Source organism: Simochromis diagramma, unplaced genomic scaffold (assembly GCF_900408965.1).
Source record: "Simochromis diagramma unplaced genomic scaffold, fSimDia1.1 OVJJ01000492.1, whole genome shotgun sequence".
NCBI classification, from domain to species: Eukaryota; Metazoa; Chordata; class Actinopteri; order Cichliformes; family Cichlidae; genus Simochromis; species Simochromis diagramma.
This window is the reverse complement of record NW_024387308.1, coordinates 147,839-163,717: the sequence shown is the minus strand read 5'-3', so window position 1 is coordinate 163,717 and position 15,879 is coordinate 147,839. Positions and strand designations below refer to the sequence as shown.

Below are 15,879 nucleotides of genomic sequence, written 5' to 3'. Positions count from 1 at the left end.
ACGAAAATAAACTCCACCTAAACTTGGTTTATATCTGACCGAGATAGACTGCAGGTCATAACTTCTTACTTGGACCGGCGCCCGCCTCGGGTCTCTCCTCTTGCCTCCCCTTTCTCTCCTCCACCTGCTGGCCTCCACCACTTGCTAAAGTTACTGAATCTGTGGAAGCTCCGCGATGCCACCACACGAAGTAACGAGTAACGAGCCTATTTAAATCCCAGTAACGAGTAACGCGTTCCTGGTTTTGGCATAATAACTAGTTACCGTGCTTGTTACCACAATAGAATAGAATAGAATAGAATTCAACTTTATTGTCATTGCACATGCACAGGTACAGGGCAACGAAATGCAGTTTGCATCCATCCAGAAGTGCTTTAGTGATATAGATATATTACAATATATATTAGCAATAATATAGATATGTGAGTATATTACAGAAATGGGTCTATTATGGTATGTTATAATGTACACGGTATGAAGTATGTTGTGAATATTCTATAACTATAAGTATGTACAGGCTGTAGTGAGTACAAGCTATGAACAGGCTATGAACAGGATATAAATATGAAAAACTATACAGAATATGAAATAAGTAACTTTACAGAATCTGAGATATACAGCTATACAGAAATGGGAACTATGCAAGTTGTAAACAGTTGTAGGATTAAAGATTATCGAATGTACAGAATGATTATTTACACAGAGCTATACAGTAGTGCAGTTAAGATAAGTGAGGGTGTAGATAGTTTCTACAGAGGCTATATAAAGTGCTAGTGGTTGTGAGTGGTGGTTCAGTCCAATAATAACGTAGTTACTGTAACACGTTACTTAATAACGCGTTAGTCCCAACACTGGTTCTGACACACAACACAAAACTATTCACAACACTACACACTAACTACACAAGACAACACATTAACTACACAACACAACACACTAACTACACAACACTACACACTAACTACACAACACTACACACTAACTACACAACACTACACACTAACTACACAAGACAACACACTAACTACACAAGACAACACACTAACTACACAAGACAACACACTAACTACACAAGACAACACACTAACTACACAAGACAACACACTAACTACACACTCCAAACACGCTGAAAGTCATAAATCTCAAACTCGCTCTCTCGCTCTCTCTCTCTCTCGCACTGCATGCTGGGAGTTTGATGGTGGTGAGTTTGGTGTGTCTGAGTGAGAGTGTGTGATTTTTTTCACTGAATGCTTTTTTTCCCGTGTTCTTGCTGTGTTTATTGTATGATTGTTTCATAGCTGTTTGTGGTTGTGTAGTTTGTATTTCAGTTTCACAGGGATGGCGTCCGGTGGGACGCTGTCCCTGTCTTTGAAGCATGGAGTCAGGGTGGTGCCGCAGCCGAGCACCGCTGTCGAGCAGGTGCTGTTGGCTGTAGGTGAGCGGGTGGGGCATGGAAACATTTCGTATGCTTCACGTATGAATAAAGCGGTTGTCATATTCTTGAAGGAGCAGGGGTTTGTCAATCAGCTTATAGAGAGTGGCCTGTATTTGAACGATGAATTTATACAGGTTTCACCCCTCGCAGTGCCCTCCACTCGGATCACTGTGTTGGGGGTGCCTCCGTTTATTCCCACTGCGGCTTTAGAGCAGGAACTGAAGCGCTTTGGGAGATTTGCCAGTGGCTTCCGGACTGTGAGTCTGGGCTGTAAGGACGCCAAGTTAAAGCATGTTCAGTCCCATCAGAGGCAAGTGTTCACGTTTTTAGACTCCCCCACACAGACACTGGATGTCTCCTTCCGTGTCAGACATGAAGAAGGGCTCTACACGGTGTATGCTAGTTCTGGGAACATGAAATGTTTTGAGTGTGGAGATGTGGGTCATAAGAAAATAATGTGTCCTCACAGACAGCTTGCAGCGGGACCTGCTGTGGATGATAGTGGGGAGGGGGTTAGCGGGCAGCAGGCGCTGAACGTGGCTGCGCCTGTGGAGCGGGATGAGACCGCTGTTGCCCCAGCTGAGGCTGTGTCTATAGTGCAGGGCGAGGCCGCCGTTGACCCGGCTGGAGCTGTGCCTCCAGCGTGTGGTGAAACTGCCCTATCTAAAGAGGACGCTGCGCCCTCGGTGCGAGGTGAGGTCGACGTTTCTCCCGCGGATGCTACGGCTTTGGTGTGGAGTGAGGTGAGTGATTGCGTGACTACGACCAAGCCAAAAGAGAGGGTGGAGGCTGGATATAATTAATATAATATAAATATATATAATATAAAATTATTGCATGATCGGATATTCTGTGACAATTTTAGTTTTTTTGGGGATTACTGGAGATCAAGGAAGGGTGATTTGTTTCCCTTACTCAATGGTGGGAGGTAGGAAAGGCCCAAATTCGTGTGTTTTGTCAGCAATATAGTTTTCTTTTGACAGCCAATATCATGAGAACTGTGCAGGACCTTGAAAAAGAGATAACACATGTGGAGACTGTCTCTGGTTCACAGTTAGGTCAGCAGGATAGTGACTGTCTTCATTCTAAAAGGCAAGAGCTTAACCATTTTTTACATGAGAGGGCTAAAGGAGCTTTGGTTTGAGCACGTTTCACCAGGCTCCAGGACATGGACGCTCCAACCACATTTTTCTTTAATTTGGGGAAGTCTGTGGTTCACAGAAAGCAAATGGTGTGTCTTCAGCTTTCGGATGGAAAAGTGACCACGGATCCGGCTGAAATGAGAAGGCATGCAGTGGCCTTTTACACAGACTTGTTTAGTGCGGATAGCTGTGATGTGGACTCTGCTTCGGACCTTCTGCAGGGGCTTCATCTGCTGAGCCCAGGGGATCGGGACGTCTTAAACGGGGATATAACCTTGGATGAGCTGTCTGCGGCGGTGTCTCACATGGCTTCAGGCAAAGCTCCAGAAATAGATGGTTTACCATCAGACTTTTTTAAGCACTTCTGGAGTCTTCTGGGTCGGGACCTGCTGGACGTGTTTAAGGAATGTTTTATAGAAGGGATACTTCCAGCGTCCTGAAGGCGTGCAGTTATCTCTCTCATACCAAAGAAGGGAGATTTAGCCCTTCTTAAAAACTGGAGACCAGTGGCCCTTTTATGTGCAGACTATAAGATTCTTTCCAAGGTTTTATCGAACAGACTGAAAATGGTCATTGACCTGCTGATTGGTGTGGATCAATCTTACTGTATTCCGGATAGGTCTGTGATTGATAACTTATTTTTAATGAGAGATGTGTTTGATATTTGTGAAGTGTACAATGCTAAAGTTGGTATCTGTCACGGACTGCCGGGGCAGACCGTGTGGAGTGAGTAGAGGACCCAAGAGCAAACAGAGGTGAGGACACAAAACCGGACTTAACAAAAGGCGAGCCTTTATTTAGGGCCGAAAACTTATGGAAAAAACAACAAAGCAACTGAGGGAAAACCTGAACATAGACTGGGAAACCATGACTCTGAGATATAGACTATGACTAAACAAAATACAAACTGTGACTTATTATGGCTGGGAAACTATGACAAGGGGGTAGGGGAGATAACACAGACGACGCGACACAGACTACATGAAACACAGAGACTAAATACACATGAGGGATGATCAGGGGAAGTGGCCACACATGGGAGCACAGCTGACACACATGAACCTAACGACAGAACAGGAGAGGTGAAACTAAATACACTGACATTGAATACAGACTTTCAAAGTAAAACAGGAAACATGGAGATTAGACATGACATGAACTAAACATAACCACGCAGACATGACTCATGACAGGTAGACGCACGAACCAGGGAGACGGAGTACAGCGGAAGATGACAGAAGCGACAGCATGAACTTGACAACACAAGACACACAGACATAAACACATGAAGGGCAAGGGAGGCGTAATACGAGGGTAATATAATTACAAATGAGCTGGAATAACGTAATGAACCTAAACAAACAATAAACATCAAAATAGACTAAACACAAAACACTGGGTCGCACGACCCAGGACCATGACAGTATCGTTTCTATTGATCAGGAGAAGGCTTTTGACCGTGTGGACCATGATTTTCTTTTTTATACCTTGAAGACCTTTGGTGTTGGGCGGGGGTTTCTGACTTGGGTGAAGCTGTTGTATAGCGATGCTTGCTGTGTTGTGAAGGTGGGAGGGTTGAGTTGTCCTGTGCCGGTTCGGAGAGGGATTAGACAAGGTTGCCCTATCTCTGGACAGCTTTATAGCATTGCTATTGAGCCTTTTCTCTGTAGACTGAAAAGCAAGTTGAAGGGTTTCTCTTTGCCAGATATGGTTCAGAGCCCTCCTGTCGTTGTGTTGGCATATGCTGATGATGTTAATGTTTTTATTACGGATCAAAGGGATGTGCAGGGATTGCAGGAATGTCTGGTTTTGTATGGAAATGCTTCCTCAGCTAGGGTTAATTGGGATAAGAGTGAGGCCTGCTTGGTGGGGCAGTGGAACTTGTTGAGTATTCCCAAGCTTCCTGGGAACCTTCGCTGGGGTCGAAGGGGCATTAAAACTCTTGGGGTTTACTTGGGGAGTGATGACTTTGTGAAACAGAACTGGGAGGGAGTGCAGGACAAGGTGGAGGCTAAGCTGTCTAAATGGAACCGGTTGCTCCCCTACCTGTCCTACAGGGGTAGAGTTCTAGTAGCTAACAATCTAGTTGCCTCATCTTTATGGCACAGGTTACTTGTTTTAGTGCCACCACCCGGTCTTCTGGAAGAGGTGCAGCGGCTTCTGGTGAAGTTTGTCTGGTCGGGACAGCATTGGCTTCGTGCGGCGGGCCTGTATCTTCCTGTGGCGGAGGGGGGACAAGGCCTAATAGATGTTTTGTCCAGAACAGCAACCTTTAGACTGCAGACGGCACAGAGGCTGCTGTATGGCTGTGGTCACAGCTGGATGACTTCTGTTCAGGTGCTGCTTAGGAGAGCGGGCCGGCTTGGATTGGATAAACACCTCTTTCTTCTGAAGTTGGATCAAGTGGATCTGTCTGGACTTGTGCCATTTTACAGCTCGGTGGTGAACGCCTGGTGGACGCTGAAGGTCGCACGTACTCCTGACCCCAGACCTGGGATGTGGCCTTTCGAGGAGCCGCTGTTTTTTAGTGACTTTTTTCCCAGCACTGTGTTTTCTTCTGCTACAATAAGGACCAAGTTTGTGGAGGCTGGCGTTGTCAAACTGGGTCATCTTACAAGGATGTCTATGGGTGCACTTGGTGGTGTCACAGGCATTAAGTCCTACAGAGTGCTGGAGAGAATTATGGAGGAAGTTTGGCAATCTCTGTCGCCATCACTGCGAGACTAGCTGATCAATGGGTTGATGACAGCGAATATGTTTTCCCTTCATTGACGGTCAGTCCTGCCTTTGAGGAGCAGCCTGAAGGGAGTGGCATGCTGCTCTCCCTGGGGACACCAGTGCTGGATAGTTTCAGCTCCTGTGGCAAGAAGCAGCTTTATTTCTGCTGTGTTAAGGTGCTGAATTTCCGCTCTCTGGTTGGAATCAGGGAGTCAAAATGGAGTTTTTTGCTTCGGATTCTACCCCTGAAGGCAGGTGGAGGGTCCTGTATAAGCCTCCTGTTGAAAAACGGATGGCTGACCTCCAGTGGAGGATTATACATGGAGCAATAGCCACGAACAGACACAGAGCCCACCTGGACCCAAGCACTGGGGAGGGTTGTCCTTTTTGTTCAGAAAGGGAGACGCTGGAGCATTTAGTGGTCTGTAGTCAGGTTTCAGAGCTCATCACAGCACAGAAACAGCTTTAGTGAAGGTTACAAATGATCTTCTTATGGCCTCTGGCAGTGGACTCATCTCTGTGCTTGTCCTGCTAGACCTCAGTGCAGCGTTCGATACTGTCGACCATAATATCCTATTAGAGCGATTAGAACATGCTGTAGGTATTACAGGTACTGCACTGCAGTGGTTTGTATCATATCTATGTAATAGACTCCAGTTTGTGCATGTAAATGGAGAGTCCTCTTCACACACTGAGGTTAATTATGGAGTTCCACAGGGTTCAGTGCTAGGACCAGTTCTGTTTACATTATAGTCCATCCGGGTTTTTTTTTTTTTTTTGCTTTTTCCTTGATGAATATTTTTTCATATTTCTCTATATGATGTATTTGACTTGTATTTTGTGTGTTCTAAAAACTCAATAAACATATTGTTGCAAAAAAAAGAATAGAATAGAATAGAAAGCATTTTACAGCCCTTTAAAAAACGGTGAATCTCTGTTTTACAATCTGCTGCTCATCAAATCTTCTTTAAGCCACAAACAGAGTCAGGAGTACCTGAGAGATGACCTCATCAGACAGGTGAGTTCTGGAGCAAACTCAGCTCCATGCTGTCTGCACAAGTTCAGCTGTAAAAAAGAAACCCCACCCACAGACTTCATGTAAGCTCCACCCTGACCCTAATTCTGGGAAAACAACCTCACACAGTAGCTCAGGCACAGATGTTTCCTCTGTTATCTCAACCATCATAGTGGGAATGTGAAGATCAGACCTCTACAGGATACTGGGAGAAACACACACACGCGTCGTCGGTATTCCTATCTTGTGAGGACATGTTGTTGACATAATGCTTTCCCTGACCTTTACCCTGCACCTACACCAATAACCGATTGTAACGTTAACACTAAAACCACATTTTGAGTCTCAAAAGTGCCTTGGTCCCCACAAACACATGAATACACACTCACAGAGTGTGTGTGTGTGTGTTGGATACTGGCAGCGCTGATGGGAGGAAGCTGGAAAGTCACGAAAACAACATGTGTAGAGAATTCCAGCACATTAAAAAACCCTGCAGACTGAAGGAGTCTAACTCGAGGTGGTGGGAGGGGTCAGATATCTGGGTACATGTGCGGTGTATAGGACGCATCGAGGAGTGCAGCTCGGGCTCAGGTCTGTGTGCTAAAGAAAGCTTTACCCCGAGCTGAGGACGTTTCTGATCTGAGTGAGTTTACACCACACGCGAGCTCGCACAGGTTCAAGCTGTCCTGAGTTAAACTCATCATCATGCTGAATAAGCCAGAACAATCCTCTAGTTTTCGATTGTGTTCAGGAAACGTGTCAGAGTTTCTTTGAGTCTGGTTGTTTGTTCAGAAGCGTCTTTAGCGTATTTTTAGAGTTTCACTTTGGCACGTTTGAGGTTTTCAGGTTACACTCTTCAGATTAGATCAGTGAATGTCATTTTTTCTATTTTCTCTCCATTGGAGACGTTTCTCTGTCGGCTCTGATTTCCTCAGGAAGCCACGCCTGACCATTAGAGCAGCAGCAGCAGCAGCTCAGAGACTTCAGCAAAGACCTGCAGCAGCAACCAGTAAGTGAAGCTTCTCCTTCAACGCTTCAGCATTGATCAGAGTCCAAACTGGTTTTGATTTTACTGGAAACAGTGAGGTTAAAGTGTATGACAGTGCATGAAAGTGTATGGTGGTGTAGTCCTGGCTGCTGTCGGGGGTTCGGTGAAGCAGATCCGTGGATGTGTGTTCGGCTGTAGCAATAACGCGGTCATATCTGACACTCGGGTTTTAAACCTCTTTTTAGGATAAACAAACTGTGATGCAGAGCGATACAAACTCCTGTATTCAGATTAGAAAAGCACTGATGAAACAAAACAAACAGCTCTGTGAGGACTCTGATTGGTCAGTGAGGGGTTAACAGCTCTGTGAGGACTCTGATTGTTTCCAGCTGTGATCAGGCTCTGGGCGGCGGCTCCTCCCACCAGCACACTGTTACACAATGCCTCAGTCATGTCATCATGTTGAACTCCTTCAGATTTCGAGTGAAATGGCTTTAAAGTCATAAGTGAAGAAATCAGACTCACAATTTACCCAGAATGCACTTTGTGAAGTCTCCTGTAGTGAATGGTCAAACATCAGATTACCAGTGCTGGTTTCTGCTTGTCACACAGCTGCATACAGATGTTGTCTTCTGACTGAGACTCATCAGAGCTTCAGTATTAAAGTGGTTGTGCTGGTGGAAAGTCGGGTGACTATGATGGCGTCGGGGGCACCATTGACTCGGACCAAGAACACGCCTCCTATGACCCACAGTGGCTCTGACCGTCCGCCAGCTCGTGTCAGAGCGGTTTCAAACCTGCTGCCAGGCTGAGAGACGGCGGTCAGTCAGTGAAAACATCACAGTGAAAGAGGAAGTGGAACAGGAAGTGACAGGGAGGGGTGGTCGTGTCATACAGGAGCAAAACAGACAGAAGAGGATTTGTGTGAGGCACTCGAAGGCAGCAGGTAAGAGGACAGAGTGTGTGTGTGTGTGTGTGTGTATCATGTTTACATATCTTTGTGAGCACAGGTAATTGGCATTGTGCTTTCCCCAGCTGTTCACCCCAACCATCAAAGCAGACACAAAGATACACGTGTGTGTGTGTGTGTGTGTGTGTGTGTGTGTGTGTGTGGAGTGCACTGCGTGTTCGTCTGTGTTCGTTCTGACTGATGAAGGAGATGAAATAACGTCTCTATGAGTGCGTGTTATTGAACATGCATTATAATGAGTTTGCAGAGCTGTTGTTGTGTTTGCCCTCTCGGTCTCTTCAAAACTGATTTTTAATGTCGCTGTTTTCACCCGGGTCAATAAACATCAAAGTTACGGGAAAGTCGTCTGTTGCTGAAAATGACCTGATATCACTGAGACGTGTTTGACATGTGTGTGACGCTCAGGCTGGAAAGTTGTTTGCATCGGGTTAAATTCCTGCGTCAGTGTGTGTGGAGCTGCACGTCGCTCCTGCAGGAACGTGGACGCCATCCTTACTTTGGTGCTTTTAAAGTCCCGAGTCTCTGTTGTTATCCCGGGACTCCTGCTCTGCAGACGCACCTGTACACACAATGGACAGCCCTCAGCCCAGGCTGTGGTCACTGAGGTAACCCTGTACTGGATTTACTGTCAGGTCACATGTGAGTCATTGGTGTCCTGCCCTCTTCTTGGCTTGAGGGCTCTGATGCTGATTTCATTGTGACGCCTCAGGCTCATGGCACCTCTGTGACTCCCAGATATCAGCTTTTCTTGTAGTCACACGATCACTCGTCTTCATGGTTAGCTAGACACAGGCTCACGTTACCTGCCCGTCCTCCCCTCAGTAAGGCAGGAAAAAGAGGAGGCGGCGATGAGGCTGAGAGGACCTGCGGGTGTAATAAACATTTAAATATTTCCATCATGTGAGCAGCAGCTCAGAGCTCAGGAAGTGTGTGTGTGGTAGCGAACAGGAAATAACAAAGTGAGAAACATAATAACAGCTCAGGCGTGACCCGATCACGTGATGCTGACTGAGCCAATCTGAAGCTGAGGACAGGGCTGGACTGCGTCTCTGGAACCGTCCCCTGCATGATGATGCTAGCTCACCAACAACCCAGAGTCCAGGATCCAGGACAGGGAGTAAACTGAAAGGACTTCCTCTGACTCTCTGTTTTCTGCTCCTCTGCACAGGTTCATCATGGGTCTCCCAACTCACCGTCAGTGCAGCATCGAGATCCAGAACAAGACCACGACGTTCACCCTGTGCAACCCACGGTGAGTCCTGCAACTCCACGTCCACAGAGAGCTGTCCCCGCGTCAGCCGCATGACAGTTATTGAAAAATCACTTGGATGTTTCTGTGAGGTTAAATCCAGATATATGTAATTATTGTTGTTTTCTTTCATGAACGTTCAAAAAAGCAGAAAAAGTAAAAGCACAGTTGTTGATTGATTAAATTACAGTTAATCAATCACACGTGAGTGTGCTGCAAGGATTTTAAAGCATTGTGAAGTTTGACGAGATCCCTCGACCCCATGAACGAGCCTTTCAGACTCATGCTGGGACATGAGGGGTCAAGGAAGGACAGTAGGAAGGAAAACTTCCTGTTAAAAGGGAGTTTTTCCTTCCCACTGTCACCAAAGTGCTGCTCATAGGGGGTCATATGATTGTTGGGTTTTTCTCTGTATCTACTGTACAATATAAAGCACCTTGAGGCGACTGTTGTTGTGATTTGCGCTGTATAAATCAAACTGTGTAAACTGGGAGTGAGAGCAGAGTCAAACAGGATGTGACACGAGTCAGATCAGATCTCTGACAGGAAGCTGCCATCTTTCTGTTGAGCTACGTTCCTTCCTGCTTCACCAAACCTCAGACTTCCTTTAGACCAAACCAATCCAACCAAGGTGCCATTATTTCTATTTCATATCACTTTATACTTCTTCATCTCAAAGAAAAATATCTCCTACACCATATATAAGGATGCATTGTCTATGAAAGACACAAATATGGTTCTTTTCATGTACTGGCACAGCTACATTTGTCTGAAAGCTTACTTTATGGCTCTTGTATCGTTATCTGTGGTACTATATAAGATGAGCGCTAAATTCACCCACGACATGGTTAAGTTGGTGCACTGCCCAAATCTCTGGCTCCTGAGAATGAACTACCATCCTTTTAACTTAACGAGTGAACTGTCTGCTTGTTTCTCCTTAAAACAAACGTCGGTTTGACTCGACACCACCAACACAACCAGCTTCAGCAGCAAAATAACTGAATGAACGTTACTCCATCCAGATATTTGACTGTAAAAGTGGCACACAGTGGCATGGTCCTACTGTCCTGTTTGCTGGTTCTGTTTGTGGATGTATTATCCATAAAATCGTGATCTGTCTGCAGGGTTAAAGTCAGTCTTCTAAGTAAGTGGAACCTGAGGCTAATGTCACGTCACTTTGCCGACATTTGACCAAAAGTAACTTTTTCCACATTCTTCAAAATTTGCATTGCTACTTAAATAAGTGAGAATAAATATGTCACAATAGATACATGAGAACAAAGCCCAGCACTTGCTTGTCTTCCCCCAATTAGTTTTTAAATTAGCTGTGTCCCAAAACGTCGGCTGCATCCTCCGGAGGCCGCATTTGAAGGCCAATTACGTCACAGCCAGACGACGAAGGCTGTCCCAGTTCGTCGACTCCTTCAAATGCGGCCGACAAATGCGTCCTTCATTTCCCCGAATTTGAAGGATGGGTCGGGTGTGTCCTTCATGCCCAGAATTCATAGCGCGGGGCCAGCCAAATTTCAGCTGCCAACAATGGCGGCTGCTGCTAAGTTTTAAAATTACTCTTATTAATCTTTCTGGGCCACAAAATAAACTTTTAACATATTTTAAGGCGAGAAAGCAGCTGTGTAAATTACAAATATCTGCTCGGTTTATCAAGACATCGCATATTTGCAAAAGTGTGCCGACGTTTTCGGAGACGTCTGTTACCCACCCGCTCGATAGCGAGCCGGGGGGTTCAATGGTCACTCCAGCCGGCGAGAGCAGCGGACTCCCGGCTTCATCGTTTTCAGACCCCCGCTCTTTCGCTACTCAGGTTAAACATGATATAAGTCACTCGGATAACTTAAAAATGTAATTGTTTGCCTTTTTTCTGTGTTTTATTTGTTCCGGAGTAAATCGGTTTGGCTGAGATCAAAGTTATTAGATTATTAGATTAAATAAAACTTTATTAATCCATCGGGTGGGTTCCTCCGGGGTTTCCACACAGCTGAATAAACGTTAAACAGAAAACTGATTAAACAGAAGTGTGAGACGGTTGAGAGTTTACTCCAGTGTCCTGTTATATTTTAGATAGCAAGGAGCAGGGTGTACACCTCACCCCTGGCGTCGTTGCCCACCTCTCAATTTTAAATACACGTAGACATTGAGGGCTAGCAGGAGGGACCATGCGCTTACCTGCTGCTCTCTGGCAGGTAGCTCCATGCCCTCCTGGGTTTTAAATGCACCTTAGAACACACATGCATCAACACTACAATGAGCGGGTGGAGGGAGGTTTGGAGTCTTCTCTCACCCCCGTTCTCTGCGGCCTGCTGGAGCGGGGGGGCTAGGAGGAGGAGTTGGCCGTCCGACTGCGGTCTGGAGTGTGGGGCCTCCCTGCTGCTGCGGAGTCGGGGCGGTCTGCCTCTCCCCACCGCAGGGAAAAGGGTAACACCACCTGGGTCTGGGTGCAGTTCCCCCCTCCAGGGGCGAGGGTACCTAGACCCGGTTCGTAGAGCACGCTTGGGGAGTGTGATCGTGTGTACAGCGTCTCTTTATGTCTGTCTCCATGTTGGTTGAGTGTGGAGTAAGTGCCGATGAGAGCATGAGGGTGGGAATGGATGTTTGTATCTGTGTGTGCCTGTATGTCTGTGTCTATATGTCAGGTTGGGTGTCAGACGCCACCTCTCTGGGGACATCTCAGGCCCTCCAAGGTTTGGAGGCCTATCTCCACCCACCACCACTTCCCCTGCCAGTGGCGGACTCCCTCAGGTGTCGGTGCGTTGGTGGTTCTTTGTGTCTGGGGATGGGCGTCCGGGTACACACCGGCTCACTCCTTGGCGGCCGCTTATCGGGGCCTGGAGCCTGGGGCTCGCTCGGGCCACTTCAGAGGTGGGGTGCCCCCGGCCTCTCGGCCTGGGGCTCGGTCACTCAGGCACAGCTGGCTGCCGGCGGAGCTCACGGGCGCGTCACTGCAACTCCCCCTGGCTTCTGCTCCGCGGCTGCTGAGTGAGCCCTCATCTGGGACTCTCCTCAGCTCTTTCTGGGACAGTGGCGCGGCTGCCCCTCTGTTGGTCTTCCTTGGTCTCTTGTGTTCTGGGGGCCTCTGGATGTCTGGAGTTTTGATCTCCTCCATACCTGCTTCATGCCCTGGAGGACGGGGCTGTGGCTCCCCACACTCCCTAGCAGATCGTTACATGGAGAAACCTTTGGAATGCAAGCATGCTGATCCACACAGGTATGCACACAGGTGTACACACGGGTATTCACAGACGCGGACTACAGCTTTCTTGGCTGCTGCCTCAAAGCACATTGTGCGCTGTCTATCTTGCGTGCTGCACAATATCGTTTATTATTTAGTATCTACTGATATCTACTGCTAGCTAGTTTATTGTGATGGTGCCGTTTTTTTTATTATGTTGCTCTTTGTTGTTTGCTTTCTCTTCTGTTTTTTTTCTCCATACAGGTGACCCAGGTGTTTTGTTTGTTTTTTTTGTTTTTTTCTTTCTTCCCCCCCTTCTCACCGTCTCTTCTCCCCTTTGGTTTTCTTTCTCTCCCTCTCTTTCTTTCATTCTTTCTCCCTGTCCTATCCCCCAGTCATGTCTGTCCCGTTTGTAGCAACTGAAAATAAAATAAATTCATAATTATAATAAAGGTCAATCAAATGGACCAATATGGCAAGGCCATGATGATCCACTTGGTAAAATAAATCCGCTTGGCATCTTTCTTGGCCTTAAGACAACAATTCTGATGGCTAAAGATCCAAACGGGACACAAAAAAAAAAAAAAAAAAAAAAAGATAGCAAGGAGCAGACGGCCGAGTTTATTAAACTCCACCGAGACAGCGGTGACTCAGATCTGAAGGCTCGACCGTCACATTTCACAGCCTCGCACTTCCGGCCTTCTCGGTCTTTGAAGGACCCGGCCCACGTAGACCGCGAAGGCCGGGTCCTCCGAAGGATGCAGCCGACGTTTTGGGACACAGCTAGTATTCACCAACACACTTCCGCATCTGGTCCGTTAAGTTATTGTGTTCCCAGAAACGCTTCTGTTTTCTGAATTGATTTTTTTTTCCTTTTGTTTTGGCTTTTAGCTTTTCCTGCACCACCCCTTCTCCCCACCGCTCCACCACCCATTTCCCATTTTGGGTCAGATACGTTAAATAATGTCTGAGAATGGTTAATTAAAATATAGAAAACAGTTCCATACTCTTTCCCAAACCAGCAGAGGGATGCAATCTGTCCAGCATGCCCTAGTCTGTGGAGGAGACTCTTTGAGGCTCCGTTCGATCACTACCTCCAGGTCATGATCATCAGCGAGGACCGGAACGCAGAACAAGCCACAAATCACAGGCTTCTTGCTCAGCTCTGTCCTCACCACAACGGACGGATCACTGCAGCCTGTACAGCCTGCCTTACTTCCTAACTTCCTTCCTAACTTCCTTCTGTCTTAAACCCATCTCCAATCTAAAGTGGATGACCGCCTGGTCCTCCACACTGCAAACCAGCTGATGAAGCTGGATGCTGTTGTTCATCCGACAGATCTCCACTCAAGCTCGTTAACAGTAAACTCCTGATAAAGTTTCTTTAATTAATCCGTCACCATGTTTGATGTTGTGTACAGGATTCAGACCTCGGCCTGAAAAGTCTGGTAACTCTAAATCATCCACAGGTGTGAATGTGAGTGTGTTAGAGCTGTGGCAGACTGGCGACCTGTCCAGGTGTGCCCCACCTCTCGCCCTATGATAGCTCAGATAGGCTCCCGCCCCTCCGCAACCCTGATAAGGTTAAGTTGGCCACTGATGGATGGTCTCTGAGCGTGACGGTGCTTGTGGGTGCAGGTCTCTGCCGGTTGTTCAGGTGTGTTGCAGGTGTGAGGTGTGTGTAACGGCAGTGATGTCTTCCTGTTTCTCCAGCATGCACATTGTGAGCGGCTCCTGCAGCTCGCCCCTGCCTCCCACGCTCAGCCCCTACGAGAACGGCAACGCCCTCTTCATCAAGAAGCCTCACACGGCGTGTGGCTCTGTGACCGTCTTCACCTACGACCTCCAGCACGTGTCCACCCTGCAGTTCAATGGCAGGGTTGCAGTGATGTTCTCGGTGCCGTACGACTTCAACTTCTACTCCAACTGGTACGCGGTGGGAGTCTTCGACATGGACAAAGCCTGCGACCAGCACCTTTACGACGAGATGTACAACAAGTCGGAGCAAAAGTTTGTCAGGGGCAAAGCCAAGGGGCCGAGTCTGACCTACAGGGGGGCCTACATCACTGTCAGGGCCACCATGTCCGACACCTACCAGCCCATCCTCAAGGTCGCCATCTGCAACAACTGAGGCCCACAGCCGCACCTGCAGTGTGCACCATTAATCCCACTTAACCCAGTAACACTGGGTTCACACTGCAGGAGACCTGCAGCTGATTGATCAATCAATTAATCAGTCAGTCAGTTCGATTCTCTCCTCATTTTATATCCACAAACACAGAATAAATCTCAACATGTATTTGAAATTTGGATTTCTTTCCCTGCCCCTCCTTCCTGATGACATCCAAAAAATGGTGAGCTGTGATTGGTCAGTAGTGTGTCTGTGATGTTGTCTGAACCCGATGTTAAACTTTTTTTCCTTCTCTTTATGTTTGACACAAACTTCATTTTTACTTTTGATGATGTCACTCAGAAATCGTCATGGCGACTGCGTTACTGTGGTCCAGTGAGATGAAACCACAGAGCTGTGCAGCTGTGAACATGTGGATGAGATAATAAAGGCTGAGTGAGCCCTAAATGTCTGAGCTGTTTTCTTACGATAACCAATCACAAAGCAGTCTAAGGAGCTTGGGAAGAAAAGCGTCGGGACTTCTTTAAGTTTCTTAAAGACGTTTGGTCCGAGAAGCTTCTTCAGTTTTCAGAGCAACTAGTGCAGAGTCCAAGGTTTTAAGCCCTGTGAGAGTTTTTCTAAAGGGGTCGCTGACCCACTGTTGATCCTCCGCCTAATCACATGAGCCAAGGTGTGAAAACAGGTGTCACTATCAGCCAATGTTGTGAAACCTAGTCCCATCCTGTCATGTGACTTACTGAGGTAAGTCACATGACAGGGTGTGAGTGGGCGTTAAGGCGTCTGGGAAGGATCCCATCCTCTCTGTGAGAGGATACAGAGCTGCTCTGCTAACAGCACTGCCATACACCTCCTCGTGGAGGGCTATGGAGCGTGATCCCTGAAGATGGAGCACGTCCTCTGTTGAGGGACCAGATCTGCCCCTCCCTGGCCCTGGATCAGGGAGGGGCAGAGGATTATCTGGATTATAGATGAATATTATTTGCTATTGATATCTATTGACAGTGTATTGATTTGTCCAGGAGCTGCCCTCTGATCCCATATTTA

The 15,879-nt window shown here is 47.1% G+C and overlaps 1 protein-coding gene across 4 annotated transcripts; it reads left to right on the top strand.

Annotated features, from left to right (window-relative positions):
• Positions 1 to 6,795: 6,795 nt before the first annotated feature.
• On the top strand, positions 6,796 to 15,282 carry LOC120717129 (DELTA-sagatoxin-Srs1a-like). Of its 4 annotated transcripts, none has more exons than XM_040004976.1 (5): positions 6,796 to 6,953; positions 7,246 to 7,319; positions 7,911 to 8,244; positions 9,437 to 9,520; positions 14,418 to 15,282. In XM_040004976.1, exons 4-5 carry the CDS (start codon positions 9,444 to 9,446, stop codon positions 14,833 to 14,835), a joined length of 495 nt encoding a protein of 164 aa, XP_039860910.1. In that variant the 5' UTR covers positions 6,796 to 6,953; positions 7,246 to 7,319; positions 7,911 to 8,244; positions 9,437 to 9,443; the 3' UTR covers positions 14,836 to 15,282. The 4 variants fall into 4 exon arrangements, with proteins under 4 accessions (XP_039860910.1, XP_039860909.1, XP_039860907.1 ...); XM_040004975.1 differs by having other exon boundaries at positions 7,216 to 7,319; XM_040004973.1 differs by lacking the exon at positions 7,911 to 8,244 and having other exon boundaries at positions 6,798 to 6,953.
• Positions 15,283 to 15,879: the final 597 nt, after the last annotated feature.